This window comes from Ursus maritimus, unplaced genomic scaffold (assembly GCF_017311325.1).
Source record: "Ursus maritimus isolate PB19 unplaced genomic scaffold, ASM1731132v1 scaffold_19, whole genome shotgun sequence".
Classification (NCBI taxonomy): Eukaryota; Metazoa; Chordata; class Mammalia; order Carnivora; family Ursidae; genus Ursus; species Ursus maritimus.
The window spans coordinates 37219328-37238167 of record NW_024424341.1 but is presented as its reverse complement, the minus strand read 5'-3'; the positions used below and the strand labels follow the sequence as shown (position 1 = coordinate 37238167).

The window sequence follows — 18840 nt, the reverse complement described above, 5'->3', positions numbered from 1 at the left end:
TGCTTTGGGGGGGCCATCCAACCCTGCATAATAGTTGGCAATAGCACAAAAGTATATCCCATCACACTACCCAGCATAGACATCCTTACCCACACGGACACACACATCCCAACACACATATCTTTACACATACACGCCGAGGCACTTCCCAACATACACAACCACACCACATAGACAGCACACACCGTTACATACCTCTCAACACACACATCTTTTACTAGCATGTGTCAACACACAAATATGCACTCCCCAAACCACACAGCCACACCAACATATTTGTAGACCCCAAAATTACATCCTAATGTATATGCCAATATCCACAGACACCTGCTGATACTCACAACCCACCCTCCCCCATACACACATCAATACACCTACCCGAGGCAGGCACACCCCCTGCAGACGACTGCACGCATAGCCCAAGACACCCAACATACACTTACACACACACACCGAGCTCGTGGCAACACACACACACACCCTCGGCAACCTCCATCCACAAAGGCAGGCACCTAACAGACAACCACACGGCAACACCAGCCCCGGACAACATGACCGCCCTCACAGCAGCACACACGACAGACATTCAGATACACGAGCCCCCCATCACAAAGGCACACAGTCACAACAAAAGCTCCATTACCAGCAGCCACAGGCAACGGGAACCTACTCACCCTCCCCTCCCCACCCAGGACAGCGGACTCGGCCCCCAGCTGAGCCTGGGCCCTTTCCCAGGAGCACCCTAGTGGGTGCGGGCAGAGCGGCAGCTCCCAGCATTCTCCACGGCACTGGCCAGGGTGAAGTGGCCACTTGGTTCAGCCTTTGGTGCCATGATGCACGACAACAAAGAACGCCACAGCCCCTCCTCTGAAAGGCTTCCCAGATGAGAATTCTGTCCTCCTAATTTACACCTCAGAGGGAGGAGGATTAGAGACCTCCCCTTCTCTTTCTCTTTATCTGCCAGTGGGGGATTTCCCCCTCTTCTCCTCGGCAGAGAAGTGGGCGGGAGAGAGCCCACTTCTGGGTGGGGATCTGTGGGTCCGCTCACTAGCCAGCACCGGCTCGGGCCAGCCGAGAGCCTCTGCCTGAGCTCTCTGTCCCGTCCTGCGTGCCCCCACCCATCCCAGACCCCTGCCCACGCCAGCCTGCAGAGGAGGCCCTGTAAACGATGCTGGCAGAGCAGCTTAGCGTTTGGAAGGACAGGGGAGACTGAGACCCAGGCAAGATCCCACAGGCCCAGAATGGGATCTGCTAAGTCCGAACCAGGTCCCCACCCACCAGGCCATGTTCCTGCAGCCTCATTCTCCCCATCTTGGGCCACTAGGGGCACCCTGAGGACATGTTCTGAAGACACTCCAGACCTGTGGTCCGTGTGACCTTGATTAGGGGGTGAGGGTGGGTCTCTGCAACCCTAGGCTTTGGGGGATGACTTCAAGTGTCAGTGTGGAGCTTGGGGTGGGCCCCCGTCAGTCCTCCGCAGGGCTGAGCCAGCACCGGGCCAGAGGGAAGGAGTCAAGTCTGTGTTCCCCAGAGCCTGATTCAACAGAGCCGGTCTTGGCCAGCCTAGAGCTGGAGATGGGGCAGGCAAGCAGGATCTCCGCCTTCCACGCCATTCGCCCCATTCCCAGCAGGACCCAACAGTGGAATTAAAAGGCAAGGGTTCAGACAGAGGTGGGCTTCAATCCCAGCTCCACCACTTCCTACCTCCCTAACTCGAAACAGCCTCCCCATGCCTCAGTTTACTCGTCTGATGGAGCGCTCTCCCAGGCCAGACGGTAGGCTCCAGGAGGGCCGGGTTCTGGTGGTGCCTTCTGTGGAACACTCAGAAACCAGGGCCCAGGATTGGTGTAAAGCCTCCCTCCGCTCAGCCTGGGAGCGGGGCTGGTGAGGCCCGGCCCCTGAGGGAGGGGAGGCCCAGTCAGCAGACACCTGCAACTTCCTCTCCCACCTTGTCCTTTCTGACCTAAGACACCTGCATGCTTCTGCGTGGTCACCATGCTTCTGCCTGTGGAGGAGGCAGCCGAGTGGAGGAGGTGGAAGGAAAGGACCAGGCTGCTCCCCTTCTCCTGGGAAGGCCGTCTAAAGCCCTGCCACTCTGCGCCAAGCCCTAGGCAGGCAGCCACAGCTGCTCTGCGCTCTCGCCACTCTCTCCCCAAAGCCATGCCACCTTCTCTGCAGCAGGAAATCACACCTTCTCTCCCTCGCAGGCCCTATCCCTTCCCTGGCATGACCGGGAAACAGCCCTGGGCACACAGGGGACATACAGGAAGACATGCCGGTTGATTCTAGGGGCGGCTGTCGTTGTTTCAGGAAGAGAAGAAACAGACATGGGCTCCTGCAGACACTCATAAAAGAACTGCTTTCCTGCACAGTGCGGTCCTGTCTCTGTACGTCCCAGCCAGAGGGGCGGGGCAGACCCCGACGGACCCTTAGCCACCTTGCTTGGGAGGCCGGGACAGGTCTCTAGATGTCCTGAACCAGAGGGTAAATGTTTCCGCTGCTGGCGGGACCTTGGAGCTGTGGCATTTTGGACAGTTTTGTTGCTCAGGCTCCAGGCCCCCTTCACCCGAATCTCTATGGGAAAAACTCATCTTTCCCATTCACAGCTACTGGGTTGGATGAGATCCCCCAGCCCCCACCCAGAGGTGAGCCCTGCTTGACATAAACAGGTGCATCCCATCCCCCTGGCCATGCTGATGGACTCAGAACTGGGCATAACAGCACAGTAAGATGTAACACAATGCAAGGGGATAGCTGCGGGGCCTCCGGAAGACAGTGCTCCTTTGACCGGTGCCATGTGGATGTGAGGTCTCGGCTGTGGCAGGTAGCCTTTTTGCCACTACGAGGAGAGGAAATCTTGGGAACACCATCGGCTAAATCTCTTAGAGCCACACCAACCCCCAGATCTTTCAGGGACTTGAACCATTAAAACTCTGTAGTTACAGTTATCAAGACAGTTTGAATTGGGATCCATCTGTGGCAACAAAATATGTGAGGAAAGCGGCCAGAGAAAGGACCACTTGGCAGTGGCCCAAGGGGAGGAGGGGAGCTGCCTTCCCAGGACAGTGTCGGAAGGGCCCCAATCATCTTCCAGTGAAAACGCTGGGATGAGCCCAACTGATCCCACTGCTTCACTCAAGACACAGGCAACTGCCAGCGAAATCCAGTGAGACTAAATCATCGAGGGGCTGTGTGACCTCCAACAATCAATCCACTGGCCAAGTTTTTCATTTTTTACCCACTTGCTTTTGTATTGCCTAGTGCAGAAAGAATCCTAATAACAGGCCACATGTAGTGAGCACTTCCTCGTGCCAGGGACTGTGCTAAGCCTTTTATAGAAAGACAAATGCACCATGGATACTGAGGCACAGAGAGGCTGAGTGGCCCTAGCTGGGCTGCACAGCTCCTACGGGCCAGCACTAGAGCCCTCCGCCGTGCCCACTGAGAGCAATGGAGGAGTAAGCCTTCGGCTGCACTGCGGGAGGGGCCCTGGCAGTGCCCTCCCAGCAGCAGGACTCTGACTATCTCCATGGCATGTAGGCCTCAGACAGGGACAGCAAGTGGGAAGGCACCTGGCTGGAAAGGAAATAAACGAGGGTCTCACCAGGCCCCCCAGCCCTGCAGGGATGCTGTGGCCTCACCACCTGCTCGAGGCTCAGACACAAATATCAACAAGAAATCCACTAAATCCTCAGACTCTACAAACTTCCTGAGTTCCCGGCTCAGGGAACAGTGGATGAGACCCTTGAAAGTTACCCTTGGGCCATGGAAAGGTTTGGGAAGGGAGGGTGGAGGAGAAGACAGGACAGAGGAGATGAAGGGGGCCATAGAGCCTTCTAGACTTCCCCACCTCACTCCAGTCATGTGGATGAAAAAGCCCAGGCCCAGGGAAGAGGAGTGAGCCGACCAAATAGACCAGCTGCTGGTTGAAAGCTGAAGATTTGGGGGTGGGGGGACAGGTGCGTGCTGTTTCTTAAACATTAGAAGATGCATTTGTCTCTGGGTTAATAGCCAGGCTTATGATGTTTTATTTCACAGAAAATAAAGGGCAGCCGAGGTTTGATGTGTACGAGAAGAATTTATTTCCCCATTCTCACAGTGGCTCTGTGTTCGTATCCCACTACCCAACAGAAAAACAGCTCTATCTGTAGTGCCCATGACCCTATACTCAAGCTGCCAAACGAGGACGTTTGGGCATACGAGGGGGTACAGCCCCCCACATGACTCACCTGATCCCCTGTGGGGCAAGTGTGGGCAGTTCTGAAGTCAGATGAGTTTGGGTAAAATTGTCCAAGCCTGAGCGCTCCTTCCAGCATGGGTCTTACACGTTCTCGCATGCTCCGTTTGTAGGGTCCCGCGAGAGACTCCACGCCCCTCACATTTGACTCATGCCCCTCACCCACAGCACACCAGAGCCTGCCCCTTACTCCCTGCGGCCCCCTTCCCTGCTCTGGGCCACCTGGGGAGTGTGGTGGGCTCCCTAACACTCCTGAGGCAAAGCTGCAAAACCCCCGGGGTCCCCTCCTGCCGTCTTCCCCGCCCGGGGTGGCCTTCCTCAAAAGCGCCAGCTGGACTTCCCTACAGGGCCTCTTCTGCAGCAAGAGAGTGATTCCAACTCCCGTTCACAGCCAGACCCAGTGGCTGAGCTCGGCCGTCTGCTTCTCCCAGAAGCCGCCGGATCGGCCAGATCCCGCAGAGGAAAGAGCGGCCTGCCAAAGGACTCGCTTAGGTGATGGAGGCAGTCCCTTCACCGTCCGGGAGCAAATGTAGCCTCCAAGGTGAGTCAGAGCTCCTCCAGGCCATGGGGTGCCCCCCCCCCAGCCCCCATGGTCTCTCTTGCTCTATTTAATGGCATGCCCAGGCCTCCCGGGCTCTGTGCCTCTGGAAGCCCAGATGTGTCTCCACTCACGTTTGCATCCCTAGTACCTGGTGCTTTGCTCGGTTCAGAACCTACTTAATAAGCATTTTGTCCTTGAAAGAATGAATGAATGAACCAATGAGTATTTGATGCATAGATGAGTCACAGAGAAGCCTGGTGACGGAGAACTGCCCAGCCTCAGGGAGACAGATTTCAGCAGAGCCCCGGGAGGAACTTTCTCGTGGTAAAAACTGCAGCGACACTGCAAGAAATGGCCTCAGGATAAACCCCGCCCCCGCCCCGTAAAACACATCTGCAACCTCAGGGTGGCCTGCCTGCGACCAGAGATTCCACTTCCAGGAGCTTCCCTAAGAAAATAATTGTGCAGGTGATCAGAAAGATTAGGTGCAGGAAGAACAAAATGGAAGCAAGTCCTCTTACGCTCTGCAGTTAGGTTACTGCGTAAACTATTGCACAGATGTCGTTTTTTCCCTTTGCTTCTCTATATTTCTAATATTTTTCAGAGAACATAGTACCTGTGTGAACCTTAAAAAAAAAAAAAAAAAGCATAGCCATGACTATTGAACAGGAGTCTGCAAAGGACAGCTCGTGGGCCAAATCCACCTGTTACTTGTTTTTGTAAACAGAGTTGTATTGGAGGACTAGTACCCACTTCCATTTACGACTGAAGTGAGTAGCGAAAACAGAGACCACGTGGCCTGCAGCCCCTGAAATATTAATTATCTGGCCCTGTACAGAAAAGTTTGCTGACCTTTGCACAGAATATTCAATAACAAAAAATAAATGCTATATATTTAAGTAAAAACTGTAACATACAAATTATGTGCAGTATGATCCCATCTTACTAAATACATCTCTGGGTCCACAGAGGGACTGGAAAAGGATGTGCTAATTATCTCTGAGTGGTGGTGAGCATACATATTTAAAAGTTATTTTTATTTTTATTTATCCATATTTCTAAATGCCCAAGATGAGTAAAAAGATAAAAATGTCATCGGACAATAGCAATAGAGACAAAGAAGCCAGGAAGCGTGCCTCTGGGCGGATGCCAGGTGGAAAGGGTTTGAAGGTCACCTGTAAGGGATCTTTCAGAGGGGGTCGGGCCCCAGCTGAGAAGGGACCCAACCTGCCAACCTGCCTCCCACACTGGCAATTATTTTATGTCACACCTCAGCTTTGCCAAGGGATAGATTCCGTTTTTCAGGGCAAATTACTTTTTAAAAAAATTAAAACACCTATTTTAGCAACAAATTCAACAGAACATATTTAGCAATGAAGAGACACATGAATCTGTGTTGGTCTTCAAGGAAACAACCGTGCATACATTTCATGTGGAACTGAACCTAAGCGAGTTGGAAATATTCCAAAATGCCTCTCAAGATGATTGAAGACAAGCGAGGGTGTCCAAAAACCACGGATGACAACCACTGAGCCAAGAGTTTGGGGCATTACTTTAATGGGGAGAAGAGAGCTTCGTGGTGGGGTCCTGTTTCGTCACACATTCAATGGCTTTGGAGCTGAGGTCAGACAAGAAAACGAAACTGGTGGCCACCCAAATTCCAGTCCGACAAGCTGCCTCTACCAGAGAAAGAATGGATCCCTCCGTGGAATGTTCCGGACCCAAGTCACAGGGTAAAACAGGAAAGTTTCCCAAAGGAGTACCCTGCCTCCCAGGAAAAACTGAACACTGACCCCAGCCTTTCGAAGCAAACAACCAGGTGTTGAAAGCCAAGCCCACCCACCACCCATGCCCTCCTTCCAGCACCTGGCTGGGCCCCCCGCCCATGTGGTGCAGTGGGCAGCCCAGCCAAGGAGTCAGCTTGTGCTGTGCCTCACGCTTCTCTCTGACACATGTCCCACGTCCCACAAAATCCCAAGGCTCACGGCAGCAAGGAGGTGGGTCCCCCAAGAAGCCAGGCCCTGGACCACTTTCCGTCGGTGGGAGAAGCAAACAAAGCTGAGCACAGAAATCCCACCAGCGCTCAGCACAGCTCCCTTTGTGCCTCAGCCCACCCATCAGGTAGCTGTCGGGAGTGTTCAGACATGCATTGTTTTGGGGGCTCTGCAGCCTTTTTTGAAGATGTGGATCCGGGAAAGGACGGTGGCAAATCTCTGTGCTTAGCTTGGCCCTGTTTGTCCCAAGCCAAGCCTCGGGTTCTCGGTCCTGTCTTCCCAGTAGAGTTTAGAGACACAACATTCAGTTCTTATACTATGTTAACAAGCCCTGTGATGACGGGGTGGTATCAGTAACTAACCAGAACAGCCTTGGCCGGCTGCACACCTCCGTACCCACGACATACCAGGACTCAGGTGAAAACAGTGAGCGGAACGCAATACAAAATAACTAAGTGGAAACACAACGCCAGGAAATCAAGTGCACTCCCGACAAAGAAAAGCTAAACCAGATCTGGCTCAGACTTGAGTGGAGAGGCCCGCCCGGCGGAGAGAAAAGCCACCAGCCAGCCAGGGAGGACCTGTGTCAGCTACGCGGCTTCCAGAGCACCCCATCCCCCGCGCCCTGCTCAGGTGCCTCCACGCTCAGGTTCTGCCTGAGGGAAAAAAAAAGCCCCAAAGCTCTGCCCAAGTCCTGCTCCCCCGAGCTCTTTTGGGAGGGTCCACGGCTTTCCGAGAAGGGCTTTCCAGATGGCGCCTGGCGGCAGCAGTGCCAAACTCCACAGCTTAAGTAAATGTTGCCGTAGCCCCGTCCTGCCAGGAAGAGGCAAGGGGGACCCAAGGCTCCTTTCAGCTGCTGCGAGGCTCACTTCCTGGGGAGAACAGAGAGAGCCCCCCCCACCTGCCCCGCACCCTGCTGGAGAGCCTCATTTCCTCTCTGCACCCCCTCCTCCTTCCTCAGTGGGCCAACCCAGGCTGCAAAAGTGGAGGGAGGAGCCTGTCAGATGCTGACTGAGGACAGGGAGGCAAAGGGAGGTGAGAAACCCAGAAAGGCATACGCGAACCCAAGGGGCGCAGATGGCAAAGGTCCCAGCCCAGTCATCACGAATTCAGGATGTCTGCACAAATCCAATCTCCTGATCTCTGCAGGTGCTTCTCCACCCCTACCATCAATGCTCCCAAGCAGCTCGGCAGTTAACAGAGTTAACTGCTCACTCCTCCTCTGACCTCACAGGCTCAGAATGCAGCAAAATGCTCCCAACACGGATCTTTCCCCAGGATTCCCTCTACCCTCCATCTCAGGAGCCCCACGCATCCCCGTGGTCTTCCTCTTGAGCCCAATGGCATCTTGAGGGCCAGTAAAACAGGGGACTCCACCGTCCCTGATATATCAGGGCCCCCTTCCAGAATCTTCTCTCTGAAGAGGGCGGATGCAGGACATGGCTGAGGTGTAAGGCAAGGAAGCCTTTCATGCCATACCTCCTCAAGAGGGTGCTTCTTATAAGCGGGGCCCAAAGCTCCATGCTAGAGAAGGGATTCGAAGCATGAGGGATCTGAGTGAGAAGGAAGCCCTCAGGCTTCCCCCAGATAGAGGCTGCCCAGAGGCTGACGTCACGGGGGTGCATTCCCAGGTACCTGAAGGCACAGGGAGAGAGTGGGTGAAAGGTGGCTCCTAGAATCTCATGATCCCTGCCTGCTCCTGGCCACGCGTGGCTCTCTGTAAGGCACACCGCCGGTTCCAGCCCCAACACACCCAAGGTGGTGGCCGGAGCCCAAGCCCGGAGCCTCCCATTCCAATCAATGGGAATCACGCGGCTAATGCTTCACGCTCTACTTTGAAAGGCGCCTGCATAGTTCTTTGCCTCGTTGTAACCTGTCCTCCGCGAATCTGTGTTTTTCTTATTACCATCAAATTTAGAATTAAATAAATGCATATGTTCCTGGAGTTAACATGCATTACAGAAGGGACGCCCAGTGAGCCCTGGGGGCCTCTCTCGGAGCACTGGGCGGGAACGCAGCACCCCGTGGAGCCCTCGAGGGGGCCCCTGGCCACGCGGCGCCCACCATGAGGATGGGCAAGTTGGGGTGGTGAGCGGCAAACGAGGGCGGGGCCTGAGGGGCCCTGCGGCCAGGAGTCCCATCCCTCCCCCACAAAACCGTGTCCATCCTGGGAACCTACAGGATCGTCGAGGAGGCTTTGCTTCTGGGATTGTAGGTCACACGTCTTTTATATCACACGCCCAAAGTGAAGACTTTTAGAGCCGGTACAATCTCTCTCTTTCTGAAATGCTAAGTGACAGCGCCACCGGGCAGCCCCGTGGAGGCGGGATTTATAGCTCCATGCAAGGGGGCGAGAGCGGCAGGAAAAGCCCCAGAGTGGTACTGAGTGTCCCCAGATCATTGCTTCTGGACACAAGATAATCAAAGGGCACGCAGGGAAGGGGGAGTGTCTAAAAGGAGCTGCTGGTAGGCGTCTGGCTCCTAGATCAGGAGGAAAAGCACCTGAATCCCTGTTCCAGCACGGTGTCCGGACCCAGTGGAAAGGTGAGAGAGCAGAGGGAGGCCACCTGGCCCTCTGACCTCCGCCCCGTCCAACACCTGCCAGGAGTCAGCCCAAGTCTGGCCAGCACGATAGCCTAGGCGGGGGGCCACCGCGTGGGCGGGAAGGGTCCCCGGCGTGCGCCCGGGGACAGCTTCGGCACACACAGCCGAGCCTCCGTAAATCTCCACAAACACGGCGGCCGCCTGCACACGCTTCCACATCGGGGATGGAAGGGCTGCATATGGCGCTCAGTTTTAACAGCTGAGCTTTAAAAACGTGCAGCTTTTCATCTCACTGAACCAGCTCCCAAATTAGGGGGTGGGAGAGGGAGGGGGCAGGAAAAAAGGGAAGCTGGAAAGGGCAGGGGGAGGCTTCCACACTAAATTTGATTTTACAAGGAATTTCAGACTATTATCTGCTCAAAAGGTCCCTCTGGAAAATGACATAATGTTCCCTGTTTGTCATCCTCAAGTTTGCTAATTTCAAGAAAGTCATCCCATCTTTAAAAAGGGACTTGTGTTTTTTTTTCCTTTTCTGTTTTTAATAAAAATGAAGGAGTCCATCTAGGAGGAATCACTCGCATGCCTCAGATCGGGTTAATAATTTTTAAGTAAATTTGTAAATGGGATTATTGTTTTCCAAAGTTCTGCTCAGCAAAGAGATTAGTTGCCACAATGCCCACGGGGCATCCCCTGGTCCTTTGAATTCCCTGCCTGGAGGCTGAGGGTGCTTGGAGAGGAACAGGAGGAAGAAGCCTGATAGGGCAGTTTTCCTGGAATTGCCTGGAAACTTTTACTTTCTGTTTCCTCTGCTGATAATGACTGTCTTCGGCTTTGCAGCCAGCTCCCCTCTTCCCCCTCCCAGCCCCCTGTTGCTGCACGCCATCCCCGAGCTCCAGTATAAAGTTTGGCTTTTGCAGCAGGAAGCAGCTGGGCCAAGCAACCAGCGAATGATAATGACCTCAGAAATCTGCTGTTCGCTCGGCAACAATAGGGTGCTCAGTCTACTGGAAAATTGTGTTCATCAGCTAACTCTGCTCAGTTACTAATTGACATTGCCAAATATTTTAAGAACAATTGGAATGCACAAGCAAAAAAAAAAAAAAATGAAGATCTTAATCCTCAGACTTAAATTTTTTCTTTTTCTTTTTTTTCTTTTTCCCCTTCTTTGGGGTGCCCAGATTTGTTTGTGTAGAGCAGGCAGTGGTTATCACGAATGGGGGCGGGGAGGAGGAGCCACATCAGAAAAAGAGGTGAAAAAGAAAGAAAATCTATCATATCACTATACGCCCGATGTAAATGCGAGGGAGCCCAGGATAAAGGCCTTTGATGCCTTGGTCAATGGGCCTACACAGGATTGGAGACCCAGCATTTCAGGAATGCGGCTCAGGCAACAAAAGGAGACCCCACAAGGCTTCCAGCCCAGCTGATCAAATAATCCTTGACCATCTCAAAATATTATAGCAGAAGTAGTAGGGGTTAACGTTGTTTTCATCTTTGCGTCTCTCCCTGGCTTTCCATTGATCACGTAACTTAGCCGACTTTATTTAATGAACAGAGGGTCAACGCATTCAATTACCCCCTTCCCACCAGCAACACTTCAATTAGCCCCTCTCCAAAATTATGGGGAATGCAGAAGGTAAGTGCCCTGTTGGATATAATGAACAGTATCGTTTCTTAGTACATTAAGTTTTAATTATTCTGAGCGTGATTTCCGAGGCAAAACCCAAAGAAAGAGAACTTTGGTCGTCTTCTGGCTCAGAGTAAAGCTCAGATCTGAGCAGAGTCTCAGTCGAGGTTTTGGGGAGAGATGCAGAGATTAATGCCATCGGAGCGTTTGCACGCGAGCCAGAAAACGAAGGAGCGTCAAAACAGCCGCCCTGCTTTCTAAATGTCATAAAAGAGTAAAATTTATAAGCTGCTGCTTTCCAAATAGTTTCCCTTTGCGTCGTACACGGAGGCAGAAATGACATCCACGATGGTGTGAAATTATCGGGAAGTCAAATCAACAACAACAACAACAACAAAAATAAAACAAAGGGGAAAGAAAGATCCATGTGACTGGTTTTGTCCATTTTCTGTTAGAAAATATGACCTCTCAATTTGTCAAAGGTCCTAGTTTTCGCGGTTGATCCTAAGCTCGGTTCTCAGCAGTTTGGAGAGCCAAAGAACAAACACATTTTCTGGTTCACTGGAATCACTTTCACATGTTCACTGATTCAAACATTCTTTTGCTCACATAACAAACAGCTGCATCCCACATTAGCCTAGCCAGTGACAGTCGCCCATCTCGGCAGTAACTGTTTGATTGCAAACTTGACCCCTTCTTCGTCTCGGTCTGAGCAAGACATTTTTAAACAGCCACTCCGTTCCCAATCCTCCTTTGCAAAGAATTACATCAGATAACAAAGGACGTCTCTGCCACTCATTGTAAGCCTTCTTCTGGAGATCTGTTCTAAGAGGCTCTCTGTAAAAAGGTTTTTTATGATGAATTCAGAACCACTATCATGTTAAGAGCAGCGATTTATAAAGAAGAATTCACTGGTTAAGATCTGAAAAAATAGTTTCTCAGGCCCTACTGACCCAGTTTTCAACAAAAAAAGAATCGAGTGATGCAAATTAAGTTTTGCGACATTGTTATGCAGTCTGAGAAATTTGTAAAACCGTGTTTTGCAGTTATTTCTTAATAGAAGCCTTAATAAGTACTCCTTTCTTTACTTAAGGGCTTAAAGATTTTTTTCCCCCTTCACCTTGCAGGTTTCTCTCTAACAGGTAATAATAGAAATGCCTATTGTGTCAAGATTTTTATTTAAATGCTTATTGTAACCGCACTTTATACAAGTCATACTTGTTAGAAATCAGAGGGAAGACTAACCAGATTTGGTGAAGGGTCCTAATCCCAGGAAAACCTGAATGCCCCAGGCGTGCGGCTGATTTGGGCTGCATATTGGGATGCCATTAATTTTCCTACTTAGTAGGAAAATTATGAAAGGGTCTCATTTGAATATGAAGAAAACAAAGAAGTCAACCAGAAATGAAAGAATCAGTATTCACAATTGTAAAATGCTTCAATGAGGGAAATAAAAGTGAGAAGATAACCACAACTCAAGAATAATTCTCCTTTGAGTTGTAAGCCCGGTTGGTTCTTTTAAACAAAATGGGTTTTTTCAACAGAGTATTTACAGATATGGAAACTACCGAGATAGAATAGCATGAGGCTATCACTTGGCCAGAAGGTGGGAAAAACATGGTAAACACGTCATTAATAAAGCCGAACATTTGGTGCCGGAATATTCTGCTGAGACCTTTTCATTTCAGCAGGTCTGGGAGAGGGATGAAAATCTGTCAATGTTAACTCCACATCACTCCAAAAACTTAGGGGAGCCAGTCTGCCCTCTGCTTTCTGCCCCTTAAAGGCCCCCGATCCAGAAACAGTGAGATGACACTCCCCAGAATGTGGGACCTCTCTCTAGTAGGGCGGAAATTGTCCCTCCTGACAGGGGGGCCCGCCTGGCACTTTGCTGCCTCTGCACGAGAGATCCGTTTTTCTGGAGTTCTGCCGTCAGGCCGGGGACACTTGCACACCCTTCCCTGGCATCTCATACGTTCGGCGCAGCGGTCACTCGGCACATCGTGGCCTCACCCCTCCGCGGTGCTTGCGCTCCTGGTCGGACTCTGCTGGAGGACCTCGCCAGAAACAAATCGCAATCGAGTCTAGGACTCCAGGAGTAGACAGTGTGTTTCATGGGTATTTAAACAGCAGCGTTAAGTGCTATTGGAATCTCTGGAATGTGCAGCTCAGATTTATGCGTGTGAGCAATTCTTTACTGGTTTGTAATAACCCCGCAGACTCACACTTTATTTTAATACTAATTTTTGTCCTGGAAGAAGGGGATGCGGAAAGGTGACAATAAGGACAAGATTCACTGGCATCTACTTAACCACAGCACCCAACTGCTTCCAATACTGCAATATTTATCAAAACCCAGAAGGGAAAAAAGGAAAAAGAAAGAAAAAAACTTTGCCGAAATGACCCTCCGCCGTGTGCCACCACGCCTTTAACAGTGGGCAATGAGGTGCCTTGAGGTGCCTCAAACTGTCTTTCATTTTCTAGACTTAATGGCTGATTGCAGAAATCAATGTTGCCATTAGTAACAGAGTATTTGTTATGGCATGATTTCCTCTGTTGTTAGGCTGCAGAATGATTACAGTATTAGCGAGATGCTTTCTTTATAAAGGGCTAGAGATATAACTTTCAATTTACCATCCATTAGAAAGGGACTTTGAAAATACGGACGCAGGCAACAAGCTTACCTGCTGTTAGGTAGTGATTTTAATTTAGCTGTCTTAGGCTAGTGGGCTTTTTTTGTTGTTGTTGTTTTTGGGGCTTTTTTTTTTTTCCCCCAAACCGGGCCAGGAAGCTTCAGCGTTTCACAGACATTTTGATGACAGATTTTCTGCTTTGCTATTTTAGACCCCAAAGCTGTATCGCCCGTGTAACACAGTACAATTTAAGACACGCAGTCGTGCATCTGTGTTTCAAACCTCTGTGTTTTTCGAAACCATCAGAGGAGAGCGGTGGGGTTCTTCAGGTTAGAGGGAGGGGCCTGCCAGGGGAGGCACGCTGTAATTTTGGAAGGGGGCGGAACACAGCTTTGACCTGGGGAGGGTCAGTGGGGTGCCCAAATGAGTCAGCTGTGGGAATACACTTAGGTGGAGAGATGGTGAGGGTCTGAACTTACACCTTCACATCCACAGATGGAACCGAAACGCCAGCTCCCGGGGTTCCAGAGACGAGGTGATGACGGATGGGGGGGTCGGGGCATAAAATGGGGCCGGGCAGGCCACCGCTGGGGAAGGACAGGCTCTGCCTGTTGGCGAGCATACCAACTGGCCATCTCTACCACACAGGAGGATCAACTCTCTTTCCGGGTAGCCAGTGTTCAAGGGAAGGCCAACGACTCGAAACGCTAGCCTTCCCTTGAGGCAGGGCAGAAAGGCAAGGTCCACCCAGGTGGGCAGGCCACAGTGAGCTCAGGACTAACTTGGAAGAGCAGCGAAGGCCCTTCCCCCCGAGGCCTGCGCGGAGCCAGGCCCCCTGGACGGGGAGGGCCCTGGTACCAGCCGCTCGTGCCCCATCTTCCCTGGCAGCCTACCTGAGGAGGACGGCGAGGAGGGGTGCGGGCTGTCCTCCTGGGCGCTCCCGGTCTGGGAGAGCCCGCCGCCGGCCCCGCTCTCCTCGGTGACGTTGGAGGAGCCCGGCGTGGTAGAGCGGCTCACCGACTGGGACTCCTGGTCACTGCCCGAGCCGCGCCGCTCGTCCAGGCCCACGTGCAGCCCGTCCTCGTCGCCCTTGCGGTCCCGCTTGTGGACGCGGGAGTGCACGACCACCTGGTGGTAGGTGCGGAACACCCGGCCGCAGTCGGGGCACTCGGTGGGCTTCTCCTTCATGTTCCCGGGCCCCTGCAGGTTGTAGTCGAGCGCCTGGTTCAGCCCGTGTGACAAAAAATCCCGACTGCTTTCTAAAGGGTCGAGCTTATTTGGCTGGTCTCTCTGATTGCCCACTTTAGTGCTGTGAACCAAATCAGCAGGCATTTTCTGCTTGGAGCCATCTGCTCCCACTAACACGTACTCCCGCTTCTCCTTATCAAACATCACTCCGGCGTTTGCCAAAGTGTCTTCGTGGTTGCGCTGGAGCTGATGCTCTTTAGACAAGAAGCCATGTTCCATGGCCATGCCCCTGGCCATGAGCTGCCAAGCCTGGTAGCTGTTCACGGGGTCCATCTCGGCGGCTTTGGCAGCCGCCTGCAACCGCTCGATGCAGCTGGATTTCAGCGGTGGCACGAGGTTGAGGCATCCCAGGAGGGAGTGCTTGTCGCCCTCGGGGACACCGTGGGCCATGCCGGAGATAGGGGACAGCAGCTTCCCCAGGACCTCCCGCTCCTTCATGGGCAGCTCCCCTTTGCCGTAGAGCTGGCTGGGCTCGCTCAGGCCGGCTTTGTCCGGGGCCATGAAGCCGCTCTGCAGGCAGGACAGGTACCTGGAATACAGGTTGGCGTGGGCCTCCTGGGACATGCCGCCCATGGGCACGGGCACCTCCGGGTCACTAGGGGACTTGTTCTTCACCGACAGCTTGTTCAGGTGGACCTTCATGTGGTTCTTGAGGAACCAGGGCTCTTTGAAGCGCCGGCCGCAGATCTGACAGCAGTGCTCGAAGGAGTCCTTGTGCTTCCGCATGTGGCCCTTCAAGAACCACGCCTGGCTGAACACCTGCCCGCACACCTCGCAGCGGAACTCGTTGGCCGACTGCTCCCCGCTGCCGTTGGGGCCCTGGCCCTGGGCCGACTCGGCCGTGATGTGGGCCTTCTCCACGTGGCTGATGAGCTCCTCCTCCTGCGAGGCGGCGAAGTCACACAGTGTGCACTTGTAGGGCTTGTGCAGGATGCGGATGTGGCGGTCCAGCTCCTCGCGCTTCTTGAACTTGCCCTTGCAGAACGTGCAGCGGAAGCCGGCGGCCGGGACCACAGCATCCTCCTGCACGCTGGCCGGCTTGGGCGAGGGCACCGGGTTGGCCACGTCGGGCACGCTGTGGTTGGTGGGCAGGGCCAGGTTGCAGGTGGCCAGCGGGGCCTGCTGGGCGTGCGGCAGGGGCTTCAGGTCGGGCCGGGGCTGCAGCAGGCTGCTCTTCATCTGCTTGTCCCGCAGGATGGCCCTCTCCTCCAGCTCGTGCAGCAGGCGGTTCTCCTCGCGCACCCGCCCGCGCCCCTTCCCCAGGTTGCCCAGCTTGTGGGTCCGCAGGTGAATCTTGAGGTTGCCCTTCTGCGCCGCCCGGTGGTCGCAGTAGGGACACTTGAAGGGCTTCTCGCCGGTGTGAGTGCGCATGTGCAGGGAGAGGATGCTGTTGAAGCGGAAACGCTTGCCGCACAGCGGGCAGGGGTACTTGCGGTTTTTGCGGGCGTCGTCCTCGATGTCGCTCATCTGGGACATGATGCCCAGGTTCTGCCCGTTGAGGAACTGCTGCAGGTCCACCCGCCCGTTGAGGCTGGTGTCGACGTCCCGGCCCAGCTGGTTGGCCAGGAGCGCCATCTGACTGCCCATGGGCTGTCCACTCATGGGCACGTGGGCCTTCTCGTCGAGGGGCGCGGGGGTCTTCTCCTCCGGGTTGGGCCGTGGATGCAGCTCGGGGAAGGCATGGCTGAGCTGGGAGGTGATCTGGTGCAACTTCTGACTCATGGCATACTGGCCGTTGAGGACGGGGCCGCTCAGGTGGGGCTCAGCTTCCGGCGCGGCCGAGGACACTCCAAGGCACAGACTGGCTTCTTCCATCCCTGAAAATAAAGCAAGAGTTCAGATCTGTGCCAGGGGCCGTGGCGCAGCCAATCGACAGCATCAGCTGGGGAGGAATTTGCATTTCATGCCTTACCTACACATAATAATGCTAAGGAATTATAGTCAAAAACAATAATAAAAAGATGAATTATTAAATGCCAATTATGCAATACGGCATTGCTCCTCCAATTTGTTTTGGCGATAGATCGTCTTCCTTGTATTTTCTATTTACCGACTGCAATTATTCATTCACATTTAAATTATTAATGTTTTACCACTTTCAACACCTAATAACAAATCAAGGGTCTACGTGTTAAACTTTTCCTCCGGTCCCCCTGGTAGCACCTGCACCTGTTGGTTCCGCTCAGAGTTTGCCTTAGAGCAGAACGGCTTTCACGGCAAGACCAGAGACTCACTCGGAACTTTTGTTTCCGGTGACTATATTCAATACATTCGCCAGTCTGAGATGAAAGAGATTATTTTATGATTTGGCCAAAAAAAAAAAAAAAAGAAACCCAATGGCATGATATTTACTGGTACATAATAAAACAAGATAATGTTTTGGGAAAAAATAAAGGACAGGCTTTAGAACAATAAAAGGGATTTTGCTTTAGTCAACAAAAAGTGCAGTAATATCTCATTAAGCTGATTAGTATGCTGCTTAGAAACAGTACTAGGTGCTGTAACACATGATTATAATCATAAAAATCCTTCAGTGTTTGCAAGGAAGCATTAACGAGGTATATTAAATTTTAAGGAGACTGCGAGTAGCGGCTTTGCAAACCTCAGAGATTAAGATTTAACCCTTATGTTACGAAACACTGTTATTTTGTCATTTGGTAACTGTGCCCATCGAAGGAAGTATAAATTATGTGGTGACGGAATCTTAGTGGATCGTCGAGACTGTTCATTTTTGGGTGGGGGCGAAGACTCAACACCATTTAATGGGCTCTCCCTGTCCTTCCACTGGCATGATATCCCAGGCAGGGACTTTGATTGGGTTTAAAGAGATCCTTTATAGAACTAGATAAAAACCAATTAAAATCCAGGGATGATGCCATAGGAAGTCTCAACCAAGTTTGAGTGTTTTTAATAACTTTCCCAGTATACAGTAATGAGTACAAATTGTACCTGCAGTATGTGTTTTGCAGAAAATTAGAACTCAAAGCTGTTTGTTAAACACTAACACTCAAAGCTGGTCTGCATAATTGCTTTTAATGCTCCTCTCTGTCCCCTCCCCAGCCTGTGCAGACCTGCGAAGGCCACACTGCTTGGGGGTGGGGTGGAAGGAACGCCGTAGGCCCGTCCCCTACCCCCCATCACAGCATGCAAGGAGCTCAACTCTGAAAGGCAATGAACCCATGCCTGGGTCCTTCTATTTCCAGATCTGTCTCCCCCCTGAAGGAGTCCAAATTCGCTTCCTGCCACTGGAACCGTTTTTTGCACATCCCAATGTTTACATGTGTTGGCCAGCCAGGTGGTCTAGGAGCAGAGTTTAACACCAGCCAGGGCTGATTCCTGGGCCAAGCAGTTCCCTGGGGGACCAGTGGGGACAGAGCTCAACTGTGCAGGAAATGCATTCAGCCCTGGGATGGGGGTGGGGGGGTCTGCTACCTACAGGGCCTCCTGCCATGCAAACTGTGCCTGGCATGGAGGGTCTCCAAAGGGAGACCTGGCTTCCTTGGCTAGAGGACAGGGGCTGTGAGTCTGTCTTGCAAGGGAGGAGAGAAAAAGGCATGAATGTTTATTCGCAGGAGAGAGAAAAACTGCAGCCCCTGTGCAGGGCTGGCGGCGTCCATGAATGATGGCATGGACACTTGCACACATCTGTGAGCACATACAGGCACGTGGTCACTTGTAGAAGAAGGCTTCCAGTTCGCCATCTTTCCTTTTTGTTTCTGGTGGCAGTCTACATACAAATTTAAAAAAAAAAAAAAAGGCCATTTTGGAGACTGGTCAGAAAGGAGTACTTTGTCATGGAGAGCCTTGCATTCAGTCACCAAACTTGCTGAGTTCCCACTGTATGCCAGGCCCTGTCCCTGGTGCTCAGGACCCGTGGACAAGAGTGGTCAGCCCCAGGGCTCATGGCACCACTGATAAGCAGGGAGGAGTAGGCCTGGCGTGTAGAAGTCGCTAGGGCAGGACTGGTGCCTGGAAGACCCCAGGCAGGGACTCAAAGAGCCCCCAGGGCCCTGTCT

General features: G+C 52.5%; 1 protein-coding gene across 1 annotated transcript in view; it reads right to left on the bottom strand.

The window, feature by feature from the left end:
* ZNF536 (zinc finger protein 536) overlaps positions 1-17272 on the bottom strand; it is a 236642-nt gene extending 219370 nt beyond the window's left edge. The window contains 1 exon segment of the mRNA XM_040633675.1: positions 14470-17272. Within this exon segment, the coding sequence (XP_040489609.1) occupies positions 14470-16639 (2170 nt within the window). The 5' untranslated portion in view covers positions 16640-17272.
* Positions 17273-18840: the final 1568 nt, after the last annotated feature.